Raw genomic sequence first — 21,788 nt, forward strand, 5'->3', positions numbered from 1 at the left:
TCCACATGCATGTTCACGGTATGACATCTGAAGCCAGGCCTGCACGGCACATGCCTGTAATCTCAGTACAGGGGAGGAAGAAGCCCGAAGTTTTCAAGTTTAAGGCTAGCCTGGGCTCCATCATGAGAGGCTGAGGCAGAAGAATTGCTGTGAGCTCAAGTCCAGCCTTATGCTAGAGTGTGAGCCTTGTCTCAAAAGGCCAAACATTTTTTTCTCATTAAAGAAGAATAGTGTTTGAACTTTTCCTGCGACCTCCTAGTGATTTGGTAAGAAAGCATAACCACATACATTTTTGTTTTACTAGAGGAAGATGAAGAGGAAGAAGAAGATATCAGAGGCAAAATGTTTCCCTATGATAAATTAATTACACCTGGTGAGTTGAAAATGTCTCTCCAATAGAATGTGTGTGTGTGTGTGTGTGTGCACTTACAAGTCTGGGTATGTACAGGCATGCACATGTAGGTAGACACATGCTTGTGAGAGTCAAGGTCACCTTTAGGTTTCATTTTTCAGGAGCTATCCACCCTGTTTTGTGAGACAGTGTCCCTTCTCAAACATGGCAGTTAACAATTTGGCCAGGCCATCTGGTCAGGGAGCACCAGAGCGTCTCCTGTCTCCATCTCTGAGGACTTCCAAGTGGGTGACACCACGCTGGTCGGTCTCTTCTTGTGGGTGCTGGGAATTGAACTTATCTTCAAGGAAGAATTTACTATTTTAAGATTTGCTTTCTTTTTAGAGACACCTATGCTTGTGTGTAGGGGGGGTCTGTGCACACATGTTTAGCGTCCTTCAGAGCCCAGAAGCATAGACGCCCAGGAGCTAGAGATCTAAGAAGTGTTGGGCTGCCCAGTTTGGGATGGAGACTAAACTCTAGAACTGCAACTGTGCTGCCTGGAAAAGTATGTATGTATGTATGTATGTATGTATGTATTTTGGAAACAGATTTTTTTTTTTAATTTGTAGTTCTAGCTGCCCTGGAACTTAAAATGTAGACTAGGCTAGCCTTAAACTCACAAAGATTTGCCTATTTTTGTCTCCCAAGCACTGGGATCGAAGGTGTGCACCCCCATGGCCAGGCTCCAACAAGCATTCTTAGGGGCTGAGTTACCTCCCTAGCTCAGGAAATGCCCAAAAGGTTTTTCTAAGATACCTCCTTCATGTAGACATACATTTTAGCAAAAGGAAGAATGAAGTTAATTGCTTTAAACACCCCCCCCTCCCCGGGACTGCCTGGTTTAGGATCCTGAAAAGCCTCTGCGGAGTTCATTTTGCAAACTCCATCCATGGTAAGGCCTGTGCAAGTCACGGAGGCAGCTGCATGCAGCTCAGTTCAAAAATGCACCAAGTGCTGAGCGGGATCTGACCTCACTGAGGGCTGAGTGACGGCTCAGCAGGTGAGAACTGACGGTGGCTTGAAAGTCTCCATAGACCCGCACATTTGAACACTCGGAGGCACGCCTTTTGGGGGGCAATATGACACTGATGGCAAGGCAGCCTTTAAGAGTGACAATTCATGTCATCCCCATGAATGTTGTGTTCTCTCTCTACCTCTGTGTGTGTTTCTGTGCTTCTCTCTGTCTTCTGTCTGTCTGTCTGTCTCTCTCTGTGTCTGTCCTGTCTTTCTCTCTGTTTCTTTCTGTGTCGCTACCGTCTCCAACCAGCAGAAAAGGAGCGACGACACAGCGTTCTTCTCAAAGTGGTTTATTCAGGAACCTTACAGCATGCCAGTGAAAATCGTTCTGTCTCTCTTTCTGTTTCTCTTTCTGCCCCTCCGCCCCAAGCGCAGTCCCTTTTACCCTCTCTCAACTCCACCCCCTTAGTCCATGTTGCGTGTCTGCAGTTCATAGGTCCGCGTCATCTGGCCTGATCTGAGTCATGGGTGCGCCTGTGCAGCTCGCACGGTGGGAGTGGCTAATATGGGGGGCGGGCAGGAGGAAGTCAGGGGCTAGTCACAAGACTAGGCCAGAGTCCCAAGCGCCATCTTTGGACTGCCGCCACACCCGCTCTCCACATTTCTGTCTCTATCCTCTGTCTCTCTTTGTGTGTCTCTGTTTCTGTCTGTCTGTCCGTCTGTGCTTCCTGCTTGCAGTTCATGAGGTGAAGCTCTGAGCTCGCTGTGCCAGCTGCCCTACCTGCCTTCTCATGGCAGCGATGGACTCCCGTCCCTCTGAAACCATAAGCCAAAAGAAGCCTTCATCCCATAAGTTGCCTTGGTCATGGTGTTCTATCCCAGCGACCGGAAGGGTTCTTGCTGCTCTCTCCGAGGGTTTGCGTTAGGTTCCCGGCACCCACACTGGGTTGCTCACCCCAGCGCTAGCGGATCCCCGGCTCTCCCGCCCCTTTGATCACAGCTCCAACATGGAGTACATGCACACTGGCACATGCATAACCAAAAATGAAAATAGGGCTGGAGAGATGGCTCAGTGGTTAGAGCACCGACTGCTCTTCCTGAGTTCAATTCCAGCAACCACATGGTGACTTACAACCACCTGTCATAAGATCTGATGCCCTCTTCTGGTGTGTTTGAAGACAACTATAGTGTATTTATAATAAATAAATAAATAAATCTTTTAAAAATAAAAATAATAAAATAAATCTTGAAAACAACAAAAAAGGAAAAACAACCAAAACTCCAGAAAAACAACCCCAAGACCTATTGTACCTCCCCTGTCCTTCCCTGTGGGGACGTCTTGCCACAGCATCCACGGGTGACAGACTAGAGCTGTGACTGTCACAAGGTTATTATACGGTTTCTACGTAACGACATCTGCTGCTTTTATAGAAAGAAAGAGGAGGGAGGGAGAGAGGGTGGGAGGGAAGAAGGGAGGTTATGAACTGCCAACTGGGCTTCAGTTCTCTGGAGTTGTGGGGTCTGCATGCATTTCTCCTCCAGGAAGTAACAAGGGGGCCAACCTGACAGGCCCTTTGCAGCCCTGTGAGGTCGAGGCTGCGGGTCAGACATGTTGGATAGCCGTGGCCATCATCCCAGTCCTGCTGTGCTGATCCCAGAGTTATCTCCCTCTCCCCAGAATTTGTGTGCGGCCTGGATGCCTCTGACGAGTTTCTGAAGGAGCGGGTGATGAACCTCCCGGAGAGTGTCGTGGCAGGAACTCACTACAGCCAGGACCGATTCCTCCGATCTCTGAGCAACTACAGGGACATCAATACAGATGATGAGACGGTCTTCAACTACTTTGACGAAATTGAAATTCACCCGATACACATAGGTAAGAAGTGACCTCCGAGACCCCGGCCACCCCTGGTGCACGTGGGACTGGGATTCTGGGACTGAGGGAGGACCCGGGTTTAAAGTGTGCCTGATGAAGCTCAGGAAGCCACGGGGTGCATGGAGCACCCCTCCAGGAGCACTCCTCCGGGACAGCCATTTTACCTGGGGACAGGGTGTTGGGACGGTGTCATCATACAGAAACAGGAGATTCAGGATCGAATGTAAAACTGTCTATAACTGAAAAAGCAGAATGTGCTTGCTTCCTGCTGCCTGCTTTGAGGATCCCCCCCAGGATCTGTCCCTGCTGCGCTGCCAAGCACTAACGCTCAGCACAGACCTCTCCAGCCTCTGAGTTTGATCGGCTCACCCCATAGCTACCCCAAAACGAAACTATCTCCCTCTGTACTCCCCACTTCTTATAAACACTTATTGGAAACATAGCACACAGGAGGCACTCAGGAAGGAACACACTTTAGCTTCCTCTTCTTCCTCATCTATGGCTCTAGATTCCAGAGTGCATGGCAATCTGGTGCCACTTGACTCAGCGAAGCCCTGAGTGGCCTCCTGGCTTTCTGGATCTTGACACGTCTTCTGGGGTTGAGGAGCGAGGAAGGAAGGGTTTGCTTTGCCTCACACCTTGAGGGGACAGTCTATCTGCCCATTCTTCCTGTTTCCCCGCTCTGGGCGGTGATTAAGGCTTGCCTCCAGTTACGTGTCTTTGCAAGTCGGACACATTTCACGTGTGCACATGGACATTTGTACTTAGAGAACTCCGGGAGAGTGGGGAATCTCAGAAAAATGGTCACAGGTATCTTTTTCATAAAGTTCCCAAAAGCATTTATGGAAAGATCAGGAAGATCTGAGGGAGAGGCACTGACAGCAGAAAGGACAGGAGGATGACTGCGTGCCGACCTCGTGCCCTGCTCATTGCCCATCTGTGGCAATTGGCTTCATCTTCACACCGACAATGAGGAGATGACAAAGGAAGAGATGCACCCGGTGAGGGACGCCTAATAGTCAGAATGCAGGACCTTGAGAGGGTCAGAGCAGATGCTAGGAAAGGGCCCAGATCCATCCATCATTCACCATCCATCCAGCAATCCATCATCCATCCATCTACCCATCCATCATCCATCATCTATCCATCCATCATCCATTCATATATCCATCTACCCACCCATCCATCATCCATCCATTCACCCATCCGTCATCCATCATGTATCCAACCATCATCCATCCATCCACCCATCCATCATCCATCTATCCATCATCCATCCATCCTTCCATCCATTCATCCATCCATCCATCATCCATCCATCCATCATCCATCCATCCACCCATCCATCATCCATCCATCCACCCATCCATCATCTATCCATCCATCTACCAATCCATCATCCATCCATCTACCTATCCATCAATCTACCCATCCATCATCTATTCATCTATCCATCTCCCCACCCATCATCCATCATCTATCCATCTATCCATCTACCCACCCATCCATCCATCATCCACCTATCATCTCCTATCTATCTCTCCACCCATCATCTATCTATCTATCTATCTATCTGTCTGTCTGTCTGTCTATCTATCTGTCTGTCTATTTTTTGGACATCACTCTTTCCCACTGTTTCCCAGATCCATTCTCTCTGTGGATCTTCAGTCTCTTTAGACCGGCATGCTTTTCTGGCTCTCTGGCCTCCCTCCTAGGGTCCTACAGTTTCCAAGTTCCACTTTGAGCCACATTCAGAGATGGACTAGACTGTGTCCCCATCCCACACACTCTTAGAAGGGCAGCTCTGTCAGTCTAGGTTGTCTGGGTGACTACAGCTGCTCCCCACCAGCAAACATAGTTTCCACAAACAGCCTTTCAGAATGTTTCCCAACATCAGTGACACAAAGGTTGTCATTACTTCTGGGGTGTGCATGAAGCACTGGAGACCTGGACAATTAAATGTCATAGGTCAGGCAGTGAAGAGGCGGCAGAGAGAACATTCTTGCTCTTTTAATGGTTTTTACTGGTTTTTTGTTTTGTTTTGCATAGGGAATCAAGCCCAGGGCCTCACGCCTGCTAGGCAACTGCTTTATTGAGTTATACTCCAAGTCCTTTAAGGGTTTATTTCTTAGCATCCAGATCACAAGTTCAAGGCCAGCCAGGACTCAGCCTTGAAGATAAAATAAACCAAGCCAGGCAGTGGTGATGCACACTTTTAATCTCAGACCAGGATGGCCTGGTCTACATAGAGATACAGTCTGAAAAAAAAAGTAATAAAACTAAAATAAAAGCTGGACTAGATAGTACCCAGATCCACTCGTCACCACCATCATTCGGTGCAGATGAAAGACCCCCGAAGGGAGACCCTCACTCAAATCTCAGGAGAGGTGCGCACCCAGCGAGGCACCGAGACCAGACTTGCTGCAATCGCATGAGGAATTTTATTGAAAGTGAAACAGAGTGAGATCTCAGGCCAGCATGCTAGGGTCGAGACTCATATACCACGCAGGGGTAGAGGAGTTCGACCCCGGCCTGAACTTGTAACGGGCTTATAAAGGCAAAAACCACAAAAGAGGGGGAGGACAGGGGGAGAATGAGGAAATTCAAAGGGGACAATGAGGACATTCAAAGGGGAAGAATCATACATTTTTTTATCAGTTAAACCATGTGTCACATGAATCATACACCTGGGGCACACCTAGGGCGTTGAAACATTCCGCAGAGGTCATCGGGACCTTCTGTGGTTATTCTGGGAACTCAAATCTCAAGAAAGTTCCGGGAGCGATTACCTGCAGAGGAGAAGGCCCTAGGGCAAGGAATCAGTGTCCTTTAACAATTTTTTACTCTTCACAGACACAGTCTAAGAACCTGGGAAGCACTGGTGAGTCTTCTCTGGCCTGGACACTAACGTTAGTCTATTAATCCTAGACATTAGCCCCAGAGTCTGAGTCATGTAAGTGAAGAGAAACGGTTGCTCTAGCATGAAGTGAACATAGGAAGCAGGCTGTGGAAGTTACCCTCTTATGTCCTTTGCAGGCATGTGCACAGATATGCACACATTCCCCATCCCACATACATAATTACAAATAAAACACAAAGCAAAGGGGAAGAAGGGTCTACCCGATAGCAGGGTGGCGCCGGCACATAAGCTGGATGGGCATGGCGACCCGCCTATAATTCCCCGCTGTACAAGGAAGGTTACCTAAGCAAGCGGGCTAGATAAACTGGCTGTTATCAGTGAGCTCTTGGTTAAATTGAGAGACCGTGCCTTGATTAAAAACTGGAGAGCAATTAAAGGCACCTGGAGGTCAACCTCAGGCTCCTCATGCATGTGCACATATGTCTATGTGCACCTATAACATATGAGCGCCCACACATGGAAAACACACACCATATACACAGACAAAAATAAATTCAGACTCTAGTACAGCCACCTCCCGTGCCTGCCCACTCAGATCAATGGTGACTTCCGGAATTCAAAAGAGGGGTGTGTGTGCCTGCCATTCTAGCACTCAGAAGAACAAAGACCTAGTAGCCTAGTCTACATAGTGACTTCCAGTCTTTTTACCGCCAGATAGTGCAGTCTTGCTGCAGACAGACAGAAAAAAAGAATTGTAAGAGCGAAGCCCGAATCCTCCCACCCCTGACTCCCAGACTCCACTGTAGAGTTGCCCTTGAAAAATGAAACTCTGACCCTCGCTGCCAAGTGGAAAATGCTACTTTTATGGGGCCGTTCCTCACACCCTTGTGTAGTGTGTTGTTCTAATCGCAGACATGTCTAGAATCCATCCGCAGATCTTTTCTCTTCTGGCATTGAAAGACGTAGGAAAACTTGAAGACGCCCAGAACAGACTTGCTATCAAACAGCTCATCAAAGAGATCGGGGAGCCTCGGAATTATGGCTTAACAGATGAAGAAAAAGCAGAGGAGGAGAAGAAAGCTGCGGAGGAACGCCTGGCCAAGGAGGCTGCTCAGACGGCAGAACGTGAGCACAAGGAGGCCCTGGAGATGGCGGAGAAGATAGCGCGCTGGGAGGAGTGGGTGAGTGTAAGGCTGGGGGCACGTCCCTTAGGCCAGCATAGAAATGCTCCGGACAGCTTTACTTGTCACGCGCAAAACTGCAAGGAGGCATCCGTGGTGTTTTACTGGGTACCAATAAGTACCCCTGCCATTAGGGCTACCGATGACTCCGTGGGTAAAAAGCGCCAGCGATCCTTCCAGAGCAACCGGATGTGAGTCCCAGCACCCACGAGCAGGCTCGCAACCATCTGGGACTCCTGTTCCAGGGCATCTGACGCCCTCTGCTGGCCTCCGTGGGCACTGTATACATGCGATGTACAAACACATATTCAGGCAAATACCTATACATATAAAATAGCAAATAAAACGATTAAAAGCATAATGCCTCCAGAATTAACACTCTCATCAGTCTGTCCACTTCAGGTCAGGATCACTTTCTGTTTGGAGACAAGCTCTCCCAGTGTGGCCCCAGGCTGGCCTCTCACTCACCATTAGTCCAGAATGACCTCAAATTCAAGGCAATCCTCCTGCCTCACCCTCCCAGCTGCTTGGCATTACACTTGTGAGCCACCGTGTCTGGCTCCTGTCAGTAAAGCTTGTTCAATTTACAAGGTCAACCCTTAACAAGGTCCCAGTTACTCTGCACACTTCTTCCCGAGGACACTCCCAGAACACACAACCAGCATAGCCAGTCTCTGTTAACATTCCTAGCAGGCTTCCCAGCCCGGTCGAATAAAAGTCAGTCCTATTTCCTGGGACGCACAAGGTCCAGGGTGACCTGGGTGCTTCTAACAGTCCCATCTCAAAGAATGTAGTCTCCCTTCATCTTCCTTATCTGCCTTATGCCTTTATTGACAAGAGCCTCCCTTGCCACCACATGTAAAATACCCACTCTGGCCTCTCTCCAGATACCCCTGTCTTAGTCAGGGTTTCTATTCCTACACAAAACATCATGACCAAGAAGCAAGCTGGCGAGGAAAGGGTTTATTCAGCTTACACTGTCCACATTGCTGTTCATCACCAAAGGAAGTCAGGACTAGAACCAAGCAGGTCAGGAGGCAGGAGCTGATGCAGAGGCCATGGAGGGATGTCACTTACTGGCTTACTTCCCCTGGCTTGCTCAGATTGGTTTCTTATAGAATCCAAGACTACCAGCCTAGGGATGGCACCACCCACAGTGGTTTGGTCCCCCCCCCCATCACTAGTTGAGAAAATGCCTTACAGCTGTATCTCATGGAGGCATTTCCTCAAGGGAGGGTCCTTTCTCTGTGATGACGCCAGCTTGTGTCAGGTTGACACACAACCAGCCAGTATTGTCTTTGACATACTGTAGCTTTCACGTACTTACTTCTTCCTGACGTTTCCTAGCACAGACAACGTAAGCTGCGTGGGCTTTAGTGCCCTGTTTTTGTTCTTTGCTGTATTCTTAGTGTCTTGAACAGGGCCTGACATACACCAGGCACTCAGTAAGTATCGAGAAAGGAACTGGGGGTGGGAGTGGGGAGGTAAGCTCTTAAGCACACAGCTTTGGTGACCAGGACACCCTGCGGCTGGTGACACAGGCGGGAATTATATCTTCTCAAAAATTTTTCTGTGTATGGGTGTTTTGCCTGCACGTGTGTCTGTGTGCTGTGTGTATGAAGTACCTACAGAGGCCAGAAGAAGGTGTTGGATCCCCCAAAACTGGAGTTACAGGTGGCTGTGAACTCCCAGGGTAAAGAGAGAGACCCAGGCAGAAAGGGTGGGGCTGCCTAACGGGCCTTTGTTCAACCAGCAAATTATGTAGACTGCCTTCTCTACAGGTCCCCATTACTGTTCCCCTTGGTATCTCATTGTCCCCCATCTTGAAAATGAAGAGAAAGGCATTACCTACTTCATAGAGTTTCTGTGGCGATCAAAGAATTAGTTGTTTATATAGCCCACATAGACCGAGGAGGAAGAAGAAAAAACGCTCGTGAAGAGCAGCCAATCAATTGACCTGCTGGCTGAAAGCAGCGAACCCTTCTCGAAAAGAATCTTAAATCCAAAGGGACATACCAAGAAAGGCTGCGTGCACATTAAGTGGCTGGATCGAACCCAAGATCCAATTACTTGTTGTCTTCAAGAAACTCACTTAGCTAGCAAGCATACCCCCAAGTTGAGGGTGGAGCTGGAGAATGGGCTCAAGGGGTTAAAGGTGCTGGCCATGAAGCTCACATGGTTAAAGGAGAAAATGACTCTCATAAGTAGCCCTCAGACAAATATACCATGGCACACGCATACCTGGACACACACAGAGACACACACAAGAAATGTAAAGTAAAAGATCTTAAAACCAGACAAAACGTAGTGTCAAAGGGTGGAGTGAGGATTAAAAAAGGAGACAATTAGACAAAACTGCAGCATGACCCCACCCCCACCGGGCCAGTTCTAATTCTTCCTGTCTGCTATTAAACCATTTTAGTTACAAGTAAGTAACAAGGTCAGCTCTAGGTTAAGGGAACAAGCAAGACAATGAACACGAATAAACAGGGAACAAGCAAAGCCAGAAACAAAATCACATATCGCTGTTTCTTTTTTTAAATTTTTTTTATTAGTTTTAATAATCATATAAACTATTGCAACAATGTATCAGTTGACCTTCAGTGGACAGTATTAAATCCCTGAATAACAATGTAGGTCCAATGGCATGTTAAAAATTAAAATAGGATTATGTTACTTGCTGAATTTCTTTCTTTTTTTTTATTAGATACTCTGTATTTACATTTGAGATGTTATCAGTTTACCCCGCCCCCATCCCTCCACTCCCTCCAGTTGCCTTCACAATGGTGCACTCCCTTCTGGTCCCCCTCTCCTCCCCATTACCTTGCCATTCCCCTACATTGTTTCTCTCTGGAACAGAAGCCTCTTCTCACATTGATGCCAGACACTGCTATCTTCAGCTACATACACAATAGGCCTCTCAAAGTGAGCACAGAGGTTGGTGTTTTACTCCATGGGAGTTTTGGAGGGTTTGGTTGGTTGATAATGTTGTTATCTTCCCACGAGGTTGCAACTCCTTTCAGCTCCTTAGGTCCTTTCTTTAGCAACCTCATTGGGATCCCAGAGTTCAGACCAATGGTTAGTTAGATGCAAACAAGTTCAGCTGTATCTATATAACACATCACTGTTTCTAAGGGCTTGTAAAGATGACAGGATTATCTGAGCCTACTTCCCTGTCCTAGGCAAAGTCAAGTTATTGCCTGAAGCCTACTTCTTTGTTCTAGCCTAAAATCAGATTCCTCTCTGAGCTTATTTCCTTGTCCTAGCCAAAGTCAAATCCCTGCCTACTTCCTTGTCCCTGTCCTAGCCCAATGTCAAATTCTTGCCAAGTGACTCCAAAAGCTCTCCACATTGCTGTTGTTTTCAAGACAGGCTCTCTTATGTAGCCCTGGCTACCCTAAAACTAGCTCTGTAGACCAGGCTAGTCTCAAACTCCACCTGTCTCTGCCTCTCCAGTACTGGGATTAAAGACATGCACCACCACTGCCCGGCTTGGCACAGTGATTCTTATAACTAACTCAAAGTAGACTTCAGACCAAAACTGGTCAGACGAGACAAAGAGGGACACTATAAACTAATAATGGGAACAATTCGTCAAGAAGATATAACAATAGTAATTTTTATAAATCAGACTTGGAAAGGCTTAAGAAGTCACTGTAGGTCTTGATACAAAAGTATCGAGAGACTTCAATACCCCAGTCTCAGTTTTAGATAAGTCTTCCAAACAAAATCTCACCAAGAAAACATGAACTGCTAAACTGTACCACAGGTCAGCAAGATTTAACATGCATCTACAGAATAGTCCATCCAAGAGATAGGGAGTACACATTGTCCTTAGCAGCACGCAGATCAGCAGATTACCACACAGCACGCCTTAAATGCAAAATTTTCAAAGAATTCTTCTCATCAGATCACAGTGGAGTTCTGATCAGAAAACACAAACCGGGGAAACCTCGAAAACTACATACATATATACAAAACTGTAGGACTCAGGTTTGAGTGAGTGGTGGGTGACTAAGGAATTCAAGGAGGAAATTAAGAAATGCCTGCAGGCAAAGAAAAAAAAAAAAAAAAAAAAAAAACCAAAAAACTAACCCGAGAGAGGAGCCTCCCAGGATCTCTGCAACAAGAGCCAGGCAGTCCTGGTAGGAGGCTGTAGCTGTCACATTTAAAGCAGAGCAACACAAAACAAACACAAACTAAACACTGGACATCTGGCATGGTGGCACATTGTCATTAATGACAGTACCCAGAAGGCAAATTTCTCTAAGTTCGAGCTGTCATAGTCTATATCCTGGGCAGTAGAGTCCCAGGCTAACTGGAGTTGAATAAGGGCTAGCCTGGTCTACAGAGCAAGAAACCCTGACTCAGAAAAAAACAAATAAAAAGTCCAAAGCAAACATACACACACACACACACACACACACACACTCACATGCACAAGCAAACAAACTAAAAAACAAACAAAAAAACTCCACCAACAACAGAAAGGCAAGATCACAGATAAATGTCCTAATGAGGTACCCCAGAGCTCAACAGAAACAAGACACTGAATCAACCCTTATAAAAGGCAAGAAAGAAAGATCAAGGTGGAAATGAATGAACCAAAGAGCACGGAAGACCAGTGTCAACCGGCAGGATTCATCAAACAGAACTGGCTCTTGAGAACATGAAGACAGACAGACCCAGCCTGGCACTGGTGGTGCACGCCTTTAATCCCAGTGCTCAGGAGGCAGAGGTGGATGGATCTCTGAGAGTTCAAGGCCAGCCTGGTCTACAGAGCTAGTTCCAGGATGGCCAAGACTATGTAGAGAAGCCCTGGCTCAAATGACCAAAACAAACAAACAAACAAACAAACAAACAAACAAACAACAAACTCTTAACAAAAATAAAGGGAAAACCCAAATTAATTAAAAGGGAGCCATGACCTCCATGAAATCTGGACACATATGAGGGAATCCTTTGGAATTGTATATTCCTCAAATCTGTAAACCCGAAGATAAAGGATAAATCTCGAAATCATATGACTTAACAAAATTAAGCCCAGAAGTTATAAATAAACAATGCAATGAGTTGAATTGAAGCAGTAAAATTCTCCCACAAAAAGAGCTCAGATCCAGATGGATTCTCAGCTGTCAAATCCTACCAACCTCACACACTCCAGTGTGTGTTTGTGTGTGTGTGTGTGTGTACACAAGTGTGACCAATCGGAGGCAAGAGGTGTTTGTCAGGTGTCCTGCTTATCACTTGACACTTTATTCCCTTGAGAAAGGGTCTCTCACGGACCCAGAAGTTAAGTTGGACCTATGCCAGCAAGCCCTGGTACTTGTCTCTGTACCCTGTCGTCCCCAGCTCTGAGGTTACAACACAGCACAACTATGCCTACATGGATGTCTATGCACTGTGTGTGGGACTGGTGTTCAGAGGCCAAAAGAGGACGTTGGCTGCCCTGGATCTGGGGTTAACAGATGGTTGTAAACTAATGTGTGGGTGCTGGGAATCCTATCTGGGTCCTCTGGGAAAGCAGGCAGTGCTCTTAACCACTGAGACATCTATCCACTCCCCATGCCTGACTTTTTCTGTGGAGTCTGGGAGGTTTTGGCTGTAGTTTTGCTTTTGCAACAAGCACTCCTACCTATGGAGCCAACTCACTAGCCCTTTAGAAGATTTGAACACTGCCAAAATTGGTCCATTCACTAGTATGGGAAGGAACTCTACCAAACTCACTCTATGAAGCCAAATAGTACTGTGATACTAAAATCAGATACAGATAGAATTAAAAGAAAAAGAAGGAAAAAAAAACCAATTTCCTTGATAAACATAGATGCAAAAATTCTCAACAAGACAGTTGCAAACAGAATTCAGGAACACACTGAGAAATCCAGGCCTGGCACTGTACAAATGTAATCCCAACACCCATGTGGGAGAGGCGGGAAAATCATCCACTTCCTCTAGAAGCAAGTCTGAGGCCAGCCTGGGCTACATGAGACCCTCTCTCAAGAGCACAACAAATAACACATAGAAGGCAATGCGAAGAAGCTTGTGGCAGGGGATAAGGGACTGGGGTCACTCAGCCCGTGCAATGCTTGGGTTGGAATTGTCTGCTGAGCAGAAAGACAGGGAAAGGTTTGGAGAAAGGAGAAAGGGCCACTCTCTAAGAGGCCGGTTGTCACTAGCAAGTAAAGGAGGCTCCGGGGCAGTTCACAGCTGCACCCTTTCCTGGCTACAAAACCGACATTTTCTAGGAATCTCCCCGGAATCCCCATTGGAGGGGAAAGAGTGGACATCCCTCGTGCAGTCCTCATGGCCCCTGGCTTCACCTTTACCAGGTTTTAATTCTATGTGAGACGCCTGTGGAGCTGCCTCACATTTTCACTCATCAAGAGAGAGAGGAAACAGAGAATGTTTCTTACCAGCCTTTTGAGGCGTAACTCAAGAGCCAGACAGATGTTGAATATAGCTAATGCGACTAGACTACAACTCACCGTGGCTTTCCTTTGAGGAGCCTGCAGGATGCTTGAGTGTGTCACTCCCTTGATAAGCACAAGCCCACCCCTGGGCAGGCTCTTCCTTCTTAGCCCTCTGGTTTTCCAAAACTCTTACTTGAGACTTTTTTTTTTCTTCTTATGCCTTTGATAAAACCTCTAGTAACAACCGACTAGGCCTGAGATCCTTTCCTGTGTCAGAGCCAGTTCCTGCTTCAGCCTTAGTAGTCAAGGTCCCTAAAGATGAGGGGCTGGATCTGGATCTGGAGAAGTGGCTAAGCGGTTAAAATCATTCTCTGCTCTTCAAGAGGCCTTGGGTTTCTAGCACCCAGGACAGGCAGCTGGTAACCATGTTTAAGGCCAGCTCAGGAGATCCAGCACCCTGTTCTGTCCTTTTTGGGTACCTGCACTGATATGGCATACACCCCCCACTCCCATACACATAACTAAGAATAAAAATCCTTTATTAAGGGAACTCCTCACGTTCCTGAGAATGACAGTCTGAAAACTGAGTAGCTCTTTCCTCACCGCTGTGACCCAGGAGGTGCATCAACCTACCTGGCATTGGTGGCATGTTCCGGGGAGGCAGAGTCAAGAGGATACAACACACACACACACACACACACACACACACACACACACACACACACACACACACGAACAGAAAAGAAAGCCTTTTATACACTTTGAAAAGGAATAGGAGTAAAATCTAACACACAGAGTGCAAAGAGAGAGGTAGTTAGCTCACAGATGCTTTTCTCGGTGCACCGGCTGCGGTCATAACACTATCATATCCTTTTGTGCTGACCGGAAATGCCAAGGTGCCATTGCTCAGCATGGGTCTAGTCCCAACGCCCTGCGGGGACAAGAGTGCCAAAGGCTCTGATGCGCCACCTTTCCTGACTGTGCATCTCCCCATGCCCTTGTGCTCCGTGTCCTTAGAATAAACGGCTGGAGGAGGTGAAGCGAGAAGAGAGGGAGTTGCTGGAGGCACAGTCCATCCCCCTGAGAAACTACTTGATGACTTACGTCATGCCCACACTCATGCAGGGCCTCAATGAGTGCTGTAAGGTGAGACCCGAAGACCCCGTGGACTTTCTGGTAAGACGGCCTTCAAACAACTTTATAAAAAGTCTGATTTCGTTTATGTAAACAGTTATTTTGCCTTCCCGTGTGTGCAGTGCCTACAGAGGGCAGGGGAGGGGCCTGGTGTCCCCTGGTACTAGAGTTACAGAAGTTTGTGAGCACGTGTGGGGGTGAAAACCAAACCCAGGTCCCCGGCAAGAGAAACAACCGCTCTTAACCACTGAGCCATCTCTAGAGATAGCTTCAGGGTTTTATTTTTAAATTATCAAATTGAAAATGAAGCTTGACTGAAATTTAACAGAGAACTGGTTCAGTTTGAGGAAATGCACATATCTTGTTGCTCAGGAAACTTTTAATATGCTCACGGCTTACAGTAAGATTTCTTCTTTCTCCTGAGCATATCTATATATATTCTTTGAGAACCTTCTCTATACATTCAATTCTGATTGCATCTTCCCCTCTTAGCCTCAGGCTTCTTCTGGATCCCCTCCCTCACACCCCTTTCCAACTTCATGTGGTTAGTTTGTTTGCTTTAATAATCCTCAGCATCTGATTAGTGCTTTCTTATGGACTTGAGCAACCACCAAGGACCATGTCCCTAAAGAAAGCCGGACTCTCTCCTGGAGCCATGATCAACTGTCAGTTTTTCAGCAAGGGGTGAGAGCTCAATGGGCCGTTCTCCCACCCACGCTTGCCTATTGCTATCTAAGTTCTTTGATCTTTTATTTGGAAGGAAAGACCATGGGTAAATCGTAAACCCTGGTGGCACAAATAAGAGGCATTTAAACTTGTTAATTGCTGACTTTGGCTGGGGAATTGGCTCACTGGATAGAAAACACTTGCTACTCAAGGGTGAGGACTTGAGTTCAAAAGCCCAGAAACTCTATAAAGCTGGATGCTACAGCCTGTGTCTGTAGTCCCAATGCTTCTGTGGTGAGATGGGGGGGGGGGCAGGGATGGGAGAGTCCCCAGAAGCTCACAGGCCAGCTAGCTTGATGTGCACATTAGCCAACAACAGAGGGACTGTCTCAGGCAAGGCGTGGAAGTTAAGACCTGATACCTGAGCTTGTCTTCTGATTGCCCCATGTCCACTGTAATACAGATGTGCCCTGCTGTATTCGAGTATGTGAGCAAGGGCATACATTGTATGCGAGCGCACGTGTACACATGCACACACACACACACACACACACACACACACACACATGCAGGCACGCACAAATAAATTGTTTCCTTTCTATTGTAGGCAGAGTATCTCTTCAAGAACAACCCTGAAATGCTGTAAAGACTCATCATCAAGGGGCCATGGAGCTTCAGAGGGAGAGCTCAAGTTAAACTTGTAATTTGAAAAACTGCTTTTAAAAATGCTATTCTAGTTTTTGTTGGGTGTGGGTGTGGGTGGAGGGGAGAGTAGTGAGGGGGAATGCTAATAGATTCATTAGGAAAATACATTGCAATGAATAACTCTAATCTTACTGAGATATTTGAAAAGTAGATAAAGCACTCTTGCTTTGCTCCTGATCAATGGCTTATGTCGGTTGGTCATAACTCTGCACACATAACACATTTGTAGTAACTTAAGTTACAACATGAAGTTATCTGCTCCAACAGTGTCAGAAGTAAAAGAAATTACAATGGCCCACGCTTATCAGGTGCAATTGTTTCCTGCAAGGTCACTCTTGAAGATAGGGCCAGGATTCTAGCCATTAAGTTAGGGAACCGAAGAGCCTTTGATGGGAAATGCATGGGTCGAGGTAGATAATGTTACCCCTGATCACTGCAGAATATGAACCACAGATTAATTTCTCAGGATGGTCATGAGTTGTGATTTTCCTCCATTAAAAATGACTGGTAAAATCTCTAGCATTATTCCGAAGAATTATTGGTTAAGCAGGTTAGTTTGTGTGTGTGTGTGAAAGAGAGAGAGAGAGAGAGAGAGAGAGAGAGAGAGAGAGAGAGAGAGAGAGAGAGAGATGCCTAGCAGTAGTGGTTGTGCACACCTTTGATCCCGGCACTCAGGAGACAGAGGCAGGCAGATCTCTGTGACTATAGTAGCAAAGGCAGGTCTCACCTAAGAAAGCAGGAACTAAGAGTCTTGGCTAAAACCCTAAATGTATCTGTGGCTCCTACCTGCTTGGTAGAGTGCTCGACTAGCAAGCACAAAACCCACTGATGGCACCTTAAGAGTGCAGGATTGGGCTCCTTTTCTCCCTCAACTGTTAATGAAAAGGCGGGAAAGAAATGAGTGGAAATCTATGGGGAGCTACCATAGGATATTGGGGACAGTGTGGGAAATTCTTGGGGTTCTTAGTCTCACTGATAAAGGAATTCATGATGGAAGCTTGAAGAGTTTAAAAAGAAAATCTCCAGGGCAGGCAGGCCGGCCGTAAATTTCCCAGCTGCCGGGAGAAGAGGCAGGGTGGGGTGGGTGGGTGGGGGACCGTACATTTTGAGATAAGATAACCAACTGTAGACACGTGATGGGGAGGGAGCTTTAGAGAGAGTAAGGAAGCCCTAAGTACCATTTACCTCAAAAGGCTTTTTCCTTGAGCGATGAGAAGGAAAAGGAATAGCTGGGCCTTCCAAGAACTGCACAGAATAGAATGGTGGGTGAGCATACCGCGCCAAACCTCGTAAGAAGTGTACCAGGAGGTGAAAATTTTAGGAAGGAAAAAGACATTACCTTAAGATGAATCCATCATAGTAGGGAAAGTTCCTCCTTCCGAGGATGGTTTTCTAACCAGGACCTTCACCTGCCCAACTGCATTAACTCTTAAACATCGAGACAAGGCCATATTCACACCCAGAAGTACATTCCAATCTATCACATAAAACAGTAGTGGTGTTCCACACCTGTAATGCCAACAGTTAGGATTAGGCGGATCAGAAACTAAGGGCTTCATGTGATCCTGTCTTACAATACAAACAATAAAAAAACCCACCAAAATCCCAATGGTTACTGACAATTTTATTAAATTATTGCCTTGGTCTAGAATCCCCTGCCCTGCGCATTTGCTCATTTGGCATCAGAAGCACATGTCTGGGTACACAGATGCAGAGGGTCATCGTCAGGGGAGGGGACCCACAGCCACACTTCTGGATCAGGCTCTGTACTGGTCTCTAACGCATTTAAGTTCTCGCAAAAATGTTTATTTAGTAGGCAGTTCTCCCACGAAGCGGTGGGGCAACTGGCACCGAACAGCCCACGATCCCAGCCATCCCCCGCGCTTGGGCTGCACTGCACGTGGCGCCCGCTTGGGCCGCGCCCCCTTCTCATTGCTGCCACGGCTGCGTCACTCTCACTCGCCAGGATGGCGTCGCCAAGCAAATGAACTACTGCCGGTCGCTCGGAGACTCCTGCACCTATCCCACGCACCATCACGAAAGCATGAGATCACCGGAGGCAAAGCACTGGTTTGCTTTAAGAACTACATCTCCCGTCAGACCCTGCGAGGCCGTGCAGCGAGTGCGCAGGCGTGCGCTTGGTGTACGTGGCGGCGTCAGCGGTTCTAGAACGTTGCTGTGGTAGCGCTCGGGCGCCATGTTAGGACGAAGGGGAAGGAGGAGAAGCGCTTAAAGCGGCGGGGCGCGGGTGCAGGACTGGGTTGGCCCTGGGGCTGAGGCAGGCCGCCGTCCCTCCCGCCTCGGTGGATCATGCCCAGGGCGGCAGCGGTCGCGGGGGGGAAGTGACTGGGCGGTGCCGGCGCCGGAGACGATGCCGTTGTAAGTGATTGGCGTGCTGAGTGAGGCGCACGCCGGCCGGGCCCGGGGGTGGCGGAGGGGGAGGGGAGGCGCACGGGTGCCCTGGGCCGCGGCTTCCGGCTCCTCGGGCGCGGGTCCCCGCAAGATCTCAAAGCGGAACGGTGCGGGGCGCGGACTGGCGGGCCGCGACTCCCGGGTTCCTTCCTGTCCCGTTTTCACCATGGCGCCGTCCAGCCCCCTAATTCCCCACTTCCGCTTCCCTCCTCGGAGCTGGTGAGGAACCAGGGCCGGGAGCAGGCCAAGCTGGCGGGTCCGGGCTGCTCCCGGACTCCGGGCTGCGGGCGGCGTCTTCCCCGCTTTGTTGTGACTAGGCAACCTGGCTTCGGCGCACTACCTGATCCCTCCAGCCCTCTGGTCACTTAGGATGTGGTTCCGAGTGTATGCTTTGAGCTAATTCACTTGGGTCTTCTAATGTCACTAGGTCTACTCCACACTTTTTGATGAATCTTTTATGCTTAACTTACCCCCTCCCCCCTTTCCTCCTAAGAAAGATATTTGGAAGCCCATTGTTGGGATTCAAAAGTAGATGAAGGCTTTGTATTGTGCTTCACATAGCTTGGTGTAAAGGCTTAGGTTGTGAGACTGCTTTTCTTCCACAACAAGAGAGGCGGATAATTTTGGACTAGCCTCAATATGAAAGCTCTTGGATTGTACTTAATAATTTAAATAATTAAAAAATGGACTTCGTGCGCTCTTATGCTAGCTTGCTTCTCGACCCTGATGTTTAGTCCAGAGACATGTCAGCAGTAATTCTGTAGTGATAATGTTTGTTGGGCTTAATTAACCGCAGTATACAGATGTAAAATTCATAAAGTTCCCATTGACTCATTCTTCATGGAACAAGGGTAAAGGGGCATGAGAATAGAGCCTATAACGACGTTTGGTGTTTTTCAGTGGGATTCAGATAGATGTGAATGAGTGGGGTGTTGTCACATGATAACCTTGTATTAGCTCATCCAGACGGTTCTTTCTGATATACATCAGTGCTAAAAAAATGGATGCACACCATAAAGGGGAGACTTGAGATTAGAAGTGAAGTTAACTTGTGTCTGGGAGTGAAGTACAGGTTTCCTTCCATTGCAGTTTTTATTTCAGCACACGTGTGAAGTGGCACGTAACAAAGAGGGTGCACAAGCTTCCCGAATGTTCAGTTCTGTGCTTTAAGTTTCAGTCTGCTATTTACTTCAGGTGTAAAAAAATGGAGCCAAGACAGATTGATGTGCATATGACCCTTTTTGTTGTGTGTTTCACGGGAGTTGAACTCTACAGCCAGTTTCTTACAAGCTGTCCTATCTTAATCCAGAGTGCACTGGGACTCTTAATCCAGGGAAATCAAAGACTGCCTAGTTCAGGAGCACAAGCCTTCCTTGTTAATTTGCTTTTATGAGGGCCCTTTAACGGAGCCCACCACTCCATGGCATGCCTTGTTCTGTGTTCCAGCATCACTTGCCATGATTTTTACCTTTGCTCTTTTGAGTTGAGATTTCCTGGATGTTTTGTGTTGGATATCCAGTGTGGTTTTTGGTGTGCCTGTTAATTAGGACATGCAAATTGGGGTTGAAACATAGACAGCTCAGGTGAATGAGCAGACTGGATTGAATCATTGCAAAACATTTTCACAGGTATATGTTTTGCATATAATTACATGCATAATTTGGAAAATGCTGGGACCTTTTGATTGCTTTAGTCTTGAAATTTAGAAAAGTTTAGGAAGCAAAAGCTTTTAAAAGATAAGAGAATGGGGCTGTGGCTTAGTATGGTCTGCTGGTGCAGTTGGGAAGGTACTGGGCATTACTGAGGTCCTTTTAACAGGGTTGAGAGCTTCTGCTGGTTTTGCTCTTGACATTTGCACTACTGGTGAGGAATGCCTTAAGAATCCCATGGTGCAGGCCTGTGAAGTGGTAGTAATGCACACCCAGAATCTCAGCTCTACAAGTGATGAAGAGGGTTTTAAGTTTGGGCACAGCTAAAGCTACATGATGAAAGTAAGATTGAATGCAGAAGCTGTTAGTAGAATCAGAATCCAGCCATATTTTGTTTAGCTGGAATTGAAATTTACAGAAATGTACTTTACTTACTACTTGTTAGAGACAGGATTTTTTTTTTTTTTTTGAAACTCCTGTTTCACAGGTACATTATGCTGAGTCTTGTTATAAAAACAAATGCTTCAGTTCTCAACTATAATTTTGCAGTATAATAAAGCTTTGATGGACAGAACCCATAAAAAAAGTGTTAGGATGTTTTGTGTATTTTAAGAAAGGATTGGAGGGTGGAAGTAGAAGGTCGAATTGTCCTGTGTAGCCTTGGAGTAGGCTGAGATCTAAGATGGTGGTGTGTTTTTTTAAACATTGAGCAGGATGGACATAATATGCAGAATAGTCTTTTTTTTTTTTTTTTTTTTTTACACAGTGATTTTTTTTTTTTTTTAAGGCTGCAACTTTAGTCTCTTTGTTTAAGGTATCTAAGAGAAACATAACTTAAAACAAAGCAATATTAAGAGCAAAAATAAACTAGTGGAAAAACGGGGGAAAGAAGATATTACTAGGTAGTCTTTAGAAAAATAATTTCTGCAGTGGAAAACACATGTATGTCCGGTGAGGGTGCACCCATCTACACACATTCTTGTGGAGGCCAGAGATTGTCATTGAATGTCTTCCTCTCTTGCTCTTCTTCCGTATCTGGAGTCCTCAAGCTTCCCCGGCTGGCAGCTGAGCTCTATGGATCCACTTCTGTCTTCTCCTATTCTAAAAGGGCTGGTGTCACAGATACTTGGAGCTGGAGTTGGCTTTTTAGAGGAGTGCTAGGGATTTGAACTCAGATATGATTGTGTGTCAAGCATTTGACTAAGACATCTTCTCAGCTCTTAAGATTGGAGATTAATGTGGGTGAATTGCTTGCTGCTCTACATGCTGGTTATGGTTTCTGGAGGGCTGTTTGCTATTAAGTATATTTATGAGCATGTTTGATTCCTTTCCCCTAACCACCTTCATCTTTTTTACTTAAGGCAAAAATCTTTCTGGCTTAATAACATAAATTAAGATTTTTTTTGTTCAGCAAAATATTTCATACTTGTTAAGTCAATTTTATGCTATCAGTACACTTAAATTTGACCTTCATTTGCCTCTAGGCAAGTTTTAAAATTTTACTTTTCATGAAAACAAGACCATTTGTATGCTTAGCAAGTTCT

The 21,788-nt window shown here is 46.7% G+C and overlaps 2 protein-coding genes across 9 annotated transcripts in view; both read left to right on the forward strand.

Annotated features, from left to right (window-relative positions):
- Nucleotides 1-16,124, forward strand: part of AK7 (adenylate kinase 7) — a gene marked incomplete at both ends in the record, with an annotated part of 58,308 nt that extends 42,184 nt beyond the window's left edge. Inside the window, 5 exons of the mRNA XM_080923008.1 lie at nucleotides 305-373; nucleotides 3,030-3,227; nucleotides 7,048-7,268; nucleotides 14,696-14,854; nucleotides 16,086-16,124. Of these exons, the coding sequence (XP_080779134.1) occupies nucleotides 305-373; nucleotides 3,030-3,227; nucleotides 7,048-7,268; nucleotides 14,696-14,854; nucleotides 16,086-16,124 (686 nt within the window). The remainder of the gene's footprint in view (nucleotides 1-304; nucleotides 374-3,029; nucleotides 3,228-7,047; nucleotides 7,269-14,695; nucleotides 14,855-16,085) is intronic.
- A 2,247-nt stretch (nucleotides 16,125-18,371) lies between these two features.
- PAPOLA (poly(A) polymerase alpha) overlaps nucleotides 18,372-21,788 on the forward strand; it is a 47,246-nt gene continuing 43,829 nt past the window's right edge. For all 8 annotated transcript variants that reach the window (XM_080915703.1, XM_080915707.1, XM_080915704.1 and 5 more), the window contains exon 1: nucleotides 18,372-18,562. In XM_080915703.1, the coding sequence (XP_080771829.1) occupies nucleotides 18,555-18,562 (8 nt within the window). In that variant the 5' untranslated portion in view covers nucleotides 18,372-18,554. The remainder of the gene's footprint in view (nucleotides 18,563-21,788) is intronic.

Source organism: Micromys minutus (assembly GCF_963924665.1).
Source record: "Micromys minutus genome assembly, chromosome: 1".
NCBI lineage: Eukaryota > Metazoa > Chordata > Mammalia > Rodentia > Muridae > Micromys > Micromys minutus.